This window comes from Myotis brandtii, unplaced genomic scaffold (genome assembly GCF_000412655.1).
Source record: "Myotis brandtii unplaced genomic scaffold, ASM41265v1 scaffold847, whole genome shotgun sequence".
Taxonomy (NCBI): Eukaryota; Metazoa; Chordata; class Mammalia; order Chiroptera; family Vespertilionidae; genus Myotis; species Myotis brandtii.
The window spans coordinates 18,958-27,398 of NW_005371441.1; the positions used below are offsets into that span (position 1 = coordinate 18,958).

The 8,441-nt window shown below is 44.8% G+C and overlaps 1 protein-coding gene across 1 annotated transcript; it reads right to left on the reverse strand.

The window, feature by feature from the left end:
* Window positions 1-4,639: 4,639 nt before the first annotated feature.
* Window positions 4,640-8,441, reverse strand: FAM26D (family with sequence similarity 26, member D). Its single transcript, XM_005884680.2, has 2 exons — window positions 7,246-8,441; window positions 4,640-5,145 (listed from the first exon to the last, which is right to left on the reverse strand). Exons 1-2 carry the CDS (start codon window positions 7,801-7,803, stop codon window positions 4,762-4,764), a joined length of 942 nt encoding a protein of 313 aa, XP_005884742.1. The 5' UTR covers window positions 7,804-8,441; the 3' UTR covers window positions 4,640-4,761.

The following is an 8,441-nucleotide window of genomic DNA, read 5'->3' on the forward strand; positions in this document are numbered from 1 at the left end:
GTGAGTCAGGGCTGAAGGGCGGCCTCTGGTTCCCGAGCGGGAGGGAGTCGCCGGTGGAGGCTCGGGGAGGGAGTTCGCGGCCTCCGGCGTTTCCGGCTTTTCGGTTCGCGATCGGATGGCCTTTGGGACAGAGCGGCGCGCACTGTAAGTGCGGGCTGATGGTGGGGTGCAGGCGGTTTCTGCGCTTCCACCCCGAAGGCCCGTGGCGTCCCGCGGGAGCTGGGCGGGAAGCCGTGCAGAAGCCAGCGGGCAGAGGGAGGGAAGCGGAAGCTCCGCCGGTGGGTCCCGCGGGTCCGACCCCTGAACCGCGGCGACTCCGAGTGAATCGGGGAAGAGACCGACGGCAAGTCCGGAGATCTGGCTTCTGCGTTCAGATCCCGAGGCTCCACTTCTAAGTGTGTGAAATGCACGCGGCTGTACCCGGACTTAAAGATGTCTGTGATTGCGGATTTCTGTGAATTGATCAAGAGGGTGTCGGTTTCAGGAGCAGTTTTGAAAAGCCATGTAAAAGTGTCAGAACTCTGAAAATTGTCCAGAACCTTCGACTTGGGAACATAAAGCCGTATGTTGGGAATATGCTTCAAACGTATACATGTCACCTGTCAGTTCATCGCATCAGTTACAAAGAAGGGTTTCAAAGGACCGTAATGGCAAAAGCTAAGCAACTGGCTAAGCATGTTGCTTTTATGAGAACAATGTTAAATAACTATGTTTATAATAGAGGAACAGGGTTAAGTAAAAAAAAAAAAAAGTGGGAAATACAATAAAATACTCCAACACTAGGAGACTTTTCACACTCTTTGATGTTTCCCTTTGCTTTGTTTTCTGTATGAAAGCAGGTTCCGCTCTGTAGTGGGGAAACCGTTTGTAATAAGGTCCCTAGTGATGAGGCGCTCGAGTTTGCTTTCGCCCTGAAATGAACGTGCCCCGTGGACTGGGAGGCATTGATCTTGTGTGAGGGAGTATTGCTTCCTTGTCGCGGAGGAAGGCATGGACACAGACACTCAGATACCCCTTGGTACTTAAGTGTTAAGGGTGAGGGGGCATTCTTTAAGGGGGGGGGGGGGGGGGGAGGGGGGATCTCTTCTGAAGATGATGAGAATCAATACACGGAGTAACTTTGCACATGCACGGAGCTTACCTTCCTGGATACCTCGGTTCCGACAAATTAAGGGTTTGTCATCGGCCAAAGAGCTTCTGGGCAGAGGGAACAAGGCAGAGCTCCTGGCCCGGGAGCCCACTTGGTATTTCGGAAGCCTGTGTGGCTGGTGCGCAGGGACCTTGGTGGGGATTGGGGCGGGGGCTGGGGGGCGGAATTACAGGTCACGTAGGGTCATTGGAGGGTTTCGCTGGAAGAGGGCCAATCTGACTTTAGCTACCAAGTGTAAATATACGTAAGCGGGACAAAGCCTGGAAGTATGGGGACCAGTTAGGAGGCTATGGTAACAATCTAAGCAAAAGACAACGACGGTGACTTAGACCCGAGCTGTGCGAGTGGAGGTGGTGAGACCGTGTTCAGACCCTGGTGCAATGACTGCGCTTGACCCACCTGGGAGAGCACGGCATCTCCACGCGGTCCCGTGCCGGAGGACAGCGAGGTGAAGGGCTGTTGTGAGCCTGGGAAGACACAGCCCCAGCGGGCTGCCTGGTCGGAGGCGCGCAGCCCCGGTGGGTGGGCTGTACGGTGTCGGCACCCCTGGTCGGAATCCCCCGGGCTCGCCAAGCTCGGGGAAGGGGGTCGGAGAGCACTGGGCAAGGAAGAAACTGGCGCACGGGGGCGGGTCCCAGAAAGTGATGAGAAGGAGGCAGAACGCAGAACGCCCTGCCCTGGCTGGCGGCAAGGCACTACCTGATTGCCTACAAAATTTTCCTGTTCCAGGTCTGCCAGGAAATACTTGGAACAAAATATAGATCTCATGGAATCTATTAAGTTATTACTGGGTAAAGATGCTTATTTTGTAGGCAGCTTTCTCAAATTCGAATTATCTCGAAGTGAAAATCAACAAAAAGCCGATTACTCTTGATTTTGGAGTGTATATACAACAAAGCACCTCATAGATCCAGATTACTCCCCCCCCCCTTGGCATTTGTTTTCTCACATTTCCAATGGAATATGTCCACATTATAAATTATTTTACAGTAGCCTTAGCCGGTTTGGTCAGTCCATAGAGTGTTGGACTGAAGGGTCCCAGGTTCAATTCCGGTCAAGGGCACATGCCCGGGTTGCACTTTAAACCACCTTAAAATATTAAAATGCAGTGTGTTTTATAATGTTATAGATATATTTATTTAATTTACAGGAGCAATGGTTTTGCCTAGGGCGGAGCATCAGTGCATGTAGAATCATAGAATCCTTATCCTAGAAATTACCTTTAAGAGGTCTTCATCTACAGGGAGTCATTCATGACAGGCTTGTGTGTCCATAAACTCCTGAAATGTGTTGGTATGTGTATTCATCTCCTATTGCCATGCTAACAAATTACCACAAATGTAGTGTCTTAACACAAGGCAGATTTATTATCTCAGAGTCCTGTAAGAACTGTAGATATTTCTTCCTGTTCTGACACAGGTCAGACCCAGTCTCAGTGAGCTGAAGTCAAGCTGTCAAGGGCTGTGTTCCTTCTGGGGCTGCAGGGGAGAATCTGTTTCCTTGATTTGGCTCATGACCCCCTCCATCTTCACAGCCAGCAATGGGTAATGTCCCAGGCACCACGCTCACTGTCCTCCACACTCCTCTTGTGTTGCTGCTTTGCCTTCTCTGACACTGAGTCCTCCTGTGGCCCTCCTATCAGGACTCGTGATTATATCTGTCCCACCAGGATAATATCCCCACCTCAAGATCCTTAACTTCACATCTGCATTGTCTCTTTTGCCATATAAATTATAAAGTAACATTCCCAAGTTCCAGGGATTGGAACATGCACACCTTTGGGGGAGCCATTAGTCAGCCTACCACAGTATTCAAACTCTGAGGTATATGAGCCTGTGTGTGTGTGTGTGTGCGCGCGCAATTTTTTCTGGATATTTCCTCAAAATAGCTTTTCCCAGAATGGCTCTTCAAAGGGGTCCATGACTCAAAATAGTTTAATCACCCACTCCCACAATTTAATCACCGCCCCTGTCTCTTGTCGGGGATAATTAAGTCCCAGAGAGATTGACTTGTATAAGACCATATGAATGAGAGAGTATGATTTCCTGACATTCACTTTGACTCTTCAAACTATGGCCTATTGAAAACAAATGGAGGATTACAGTGTTCTGCCACTCCCTGCATGAGAAAGAGCATACCCGAGCTTTCCGGTCCAGCAAGTAGTCTGTGGCTAATAGAATCAGTGCTACTGGTGTTGAGTGGCTCAGATCCAGTGATGCCTCATGGAGCAGGGAAGAGTCACTTTGCTCAGAAGCACAATGCCTGGAAGGTGAGCCCTGGTGCATGCAGGTACAGTGGCAGTGGAAAAAGAGGGACTCGGATGTGATATGGCATCTTGTTGGAACTCGGGATGTTTTAGTTATTCATTGAAAAACTACACCCACAGGCCCTGGAAGTTTGATAATCCGCCTTCTGTTGCTGCCCTGCAGTGGAGTGCATGGTCAGACGTCAGGCTGCTGGGTTCCGGTTCCATCACTTACAAGTGTGTGACCTTTAGCAAATTGCTTGACTTCTCTGAGTCTTGAACGTCAGCTTGACTTGGCATTTGGTCCATTGCCCAGTAAGCAGTCATTGTTTTGGTTTAAAAAAATAAATAAAAGCCCTCATTTTGCTTATTTTGGCCAATGACCCAGTTGCCCATGTAAATGTGGCAAAAATCAGGCACAAGACACCGGATATATCAGCAATAATCAAGATAAATTAGAAAACTGTCAAATATTAGAAATGCAAGTCACACGGAGGAAAGTCAGGTAGGTCTCCCTTTTGGAGTTGTAGATAAAGAATATGCAAATATAGGTTACAGTCTTGCTTCCTCAAATGGATTTTGAATGCAAAGTTACAATTAATGAAAAAGCACAGTTTTATATGTCGTAGCTATAAAAATGCTCCCAGTACAGAGGTGCTACAAATAGTACTTATGATACTAATGATGATACAATAATGCACCATCTTTCCCTGGTTATGGCAGGATGACTCAAGACTTCCTTCAATGGGCTTCTCTCTTACATGTCACCATGAACGGACTTTTAATCCTGGTTTCCGAAAGGTCAGATATGTAAGTGTAGAGGCAGAAGTAGTGAAACGTTTCTGCATGTAGAGACAGAAAAAAAAAAGAAAGAAAATCAGAAAATAGAGACAGGGAAAATAGTGATACAAGACATGAAATGCAAAGAGGAGGGAGAAGGTAACATTTGTTAGCACTTATTTTAGGAAAGCCACTGTGCTATGCACTTTGCTTATGTTACCATATTTAATCCTTACACCAGCTCTGTGAGGTAGCTACTATGTACAATGAAATAGCACTGAAAATAGTAATTTTTGCACAGCTATTAAATAACAGAACCAAGATTCAAATGGTGATATAACTCCAAATTCCATTTTGTTTTAATAAGACAGATATAGGCAAAAAGAGACATTGGCACAATTATCAAATTGATTTTGGAAATGGCGTTTTGCATGGACTTATGTAAACACATAATAGAAGAAAGAGTAAAAAATAAAGTGTTAATGTCGTTCACCCTCCAGTTGAACACATAAGACCATCATTGAAACTCCATCATCTTAAGAATAAAGTATGTGTTAAGCAACCTGAATTGGGAGAGGTGCTATAATCAAGGTTTTAATTCAATGCCTCCTGGTGTGCTTTCCTCAGCCTCATCCACCTGGCCTCCAAGGAAGCTATAGTGACCTTGCAAGTCATCACCCATACAGAGAAGACTGGGTACTGAAATGTCCTTCCAGTCCTGACACGAAGGAATGCGGATGTGTTTGACATCTTCATTTCCAGGAACGAAGCCAAATAGTTTCCTTATGCGCTGCATGATGAGGAGGCGTGAGTGCTGCTCTGCAGCTTGCTCAAAGAGCTCCTTCTCGTTGCGGAGGTGGTTGGTCCAGTAGCAGTGCTGCAGGGAGGTGAGGGGAGAGCAGCACCTCACCAAGCAGCAGGAAACAAGGGTAATGATGGTTGCCAAGGTGATCAAAATCCAGCCCAGCATCTTCATGTAATTATTTAAAAGGAAAACAGAAAGCATCAATGCTTCAAATATTTAAGAAATAGCCATAGTAAGAGGGATTCCCACAAAACAGGACCAAACTGTGGACAAGGTATTTGTTTTTCTAGTTTTTCACGTACTAACAAGGTCATGATCATTTGATATGGATATGGGTATGATGGGGGTACAGGCCCAACCAGTTCAACTTGGTTTTTGGATTACAAAGGGTTTTGAATGAATTCTAAGTGTTGTCCTTGAAGTAGCAGACGCTATAACCCACCAACTTCCTTGCATAAAGGTACATACAGTATGTTCTTTGCTTTTAGCTCAACCTTACTTTTCAACCATCAGGTACAGGCCCATGCATTCTCTGGGGGCTTAATAAATATTTGATAATGATGGTGATGAAAATGATATCATAGATAATAATGGTAGCCTCCTAAGGCGTCTTCAATGATGTGCCAACAAGTATTCATTAATATTTCTTCCTGGTTTGCTCTTTCCTTTTATTTTTTTATGACCAAAGAAGAAAGCCGGTGAGCAGACTCTTATGTTCCTAAATGTATAACAACTTATTGTTTTCCTTTTCCTCTCCCTTCAAATAGTCATTTGCTGGCTAGTTTTATGACTTATTTTTGAAATATACTTTGAAAGGAAAATGAACTAGATTTTATTTGTAACTATTTAGTTTCCACCATTAAATATTGATGTTAATGGCTGTTTTCTACTCTTACAATCCTTCCCTCCCCGCCCCTTTTAATTCTTCTTCTTTTCAATATTCAGCAGTTGTTACATAAAGTGAGAGACACAAATTTCATACATTTGGGGAAGCCAGCAGTAGGCAGCCATAGTCTGGAAGGTGAAGGTCTCTTCCACAGTTTGTTATTCACCAACAGGCCTGGGATTACAGTGTGTGTACGCTAAGATAGCTGCCCTCTGTGGAGGCTAAAGCCTACAACGTGCTCATCACAATTAAACTTAATAGAGGCCAGCGTGGTGGAGGAAAGGCCATCTCAGATGCCCATTAATTCATCAGCTGTCATTGACTGAGCCCCAGGTTGACCTCCACCATGTGCTGTGCATGGAGCCCCAGGTTGACCTCCACTATGGGCTGTGCATGGTGCTTGGTTGTGAATAATTTAAGACACATTCGGTCTTAAAGACTGCCAAAGCCGCAGTCTTTAAGCCTAAAGAGAGAGACAAAAGAACAATCCAAGAAATATGGTAAAAGATGTCATTTTTTTGATATGTGTAAACACAGGGTTTTGGGGGAGCACAATGGAAGAGAAGTGGACTTGTTTCAAGGAGAAGAGTATCAGGGAATACCTCTCAGAGGAGGTGATGCTCACACTTAAATCACTAAAGAGGAGTTCAACAGATGCAAGAAGTTGAGGAGAGTTCCAATAAGGGGAGAAGACAGAAAAAGAAGAGCAGAAAGAGTTGGGGAAACCGCACAAGTTTGGATTCGCAGGGTCCTAGGAGACATGTGGGAAAGTGCTTCAGGCCTTCCTCCCACTCCCTCACCCCACTCCGCACACAAACCTGGCCAAGGCCACTTAATTTAAGACCATCATTCTTGTTTAATTTTAATTATATTTAAGCTTCCTGTAATTTTAGATATTTTAATTTATAAGAATTCATATTTAAGAATATATATGTAGCAAGATGAAAATTACTCATCTGGTAATAATAATTTTAATAACAATATCTAAAATTCATTGTTTTTACAGATATAGATTCTGGACACAGTACTGAGCACTTTAGATATATTAGCTGATTTATTCCTCACACCGACCCTATGCAGTTGATCCCATTAATATCCCCATTTTACATCCAAGAAAAGTGAAGCATGGAGAAGTTACCTAACTTGCTGAAGGTTTTGCAGGTTACTAAACAGCAAAGCAAGACTTAAACCCCAGGTCTGTGATGCCAAAGCCCCATATCCTAACTGTATTTATATAGCTGCTCAGTAGAAATCACTTTGATGATTGACACCTAGTTTGTGTTCTATGAACAGACAATATGAGAAGCAGCAGGATGCGAAATGTTTCCCATGATAGTTACTATGGGAGAGGATAACAGAAAAAAAAATCAAGAACTTACTTGTGACTGGTATCTGTGCAGAAGAGCTACTTCATCTCTTACCAGGATCATGTCAGAAGGAGCTGATTTGCAGCATGGAAACCCAGCTAAGATCTCCTCCCGTTTGCTGGCACTGATGTTGTCAAACACTGGGTAATGGTCCACAGTTACAAATTCACTTGCTGCACATTCGTAGTAGGTGCCTGTCATCAGGGTGGCCACCAGCCACGTCAATGGAGCAACGAGTGCCCTGCCGGTGATGCTGAAGAACCTGAGGCAAGCCAGCTTGCGCTCCGGGAGGCCGATTCTCCGGTGTGGAGGGGCACAGTGGCAGCAGTAGTCACTGGAAATTGTCCACATCTGGCTTCTCAGAGCATAGCCAGCAACCAGAAGGATCAAGGCAGGAATGACTAGGAAAGCAGAACCATAGTAGAAATTTTTCCCAACCTGACACGGACATCTGAATGTGGAAGAGGAGAACAGTTGCTGCCCGCCAAGAGTCAAAGCAGCAATTAAAGAATTGATCCATGTTCCACTTCTCTGCAGAGAAGACACGACGCTGTTGAGAGTTGAGCCCATCGTTGGGAAGCTCTTCCACCAAGCAGCGCGGAGCCCTTTCTGATCATTAGACTTCTCGAGCTGTAACCATTTTATGGGATCTTACTAGTTTAACTGGTTGTGTCAGTCAACCAACATCCTTATATGTTGAAAGGACCCTAGCATCTTCCCTTGTGCCCCTTGGGAGTCCTAACCCAATAAATGCACTTCCTTCAGATTACAGCTGGGAGAAATTGAAAGAGGGTTCATCTGGTACGAGAGACAGGAGTAACTTCTTTAGTGTATCTTCTCACTAAAGAGAGGATGGCCTGCTTGCAAAGCAAACAGCTGCCATCATTCCATGGGCTGCTCTGTGTGACCCAAAATGCTCAGCACCAGCAAATAGAGCACTGGAAGCAACACAGCAAACGTTCTTACCTTTCTACTAGTCCAGGATATGGCATGAAAATTGATGGAAATTATAAAAAACTAAAGTGACCCAAAAATTCACAGCTCTGGTGTGTCCATAGCCCAAGAGTTCTGCCAGAAGATTCCAAAAACTTTCCCAAAAAGAGCAGAACAAGGTTTGTGTAACCCTAAAGCCGAATCACAACAAAAGCATTCTAACTTTGCATAAAAATCTATTTGAATTGACAGAATCTAATATAATAATGTGTTGC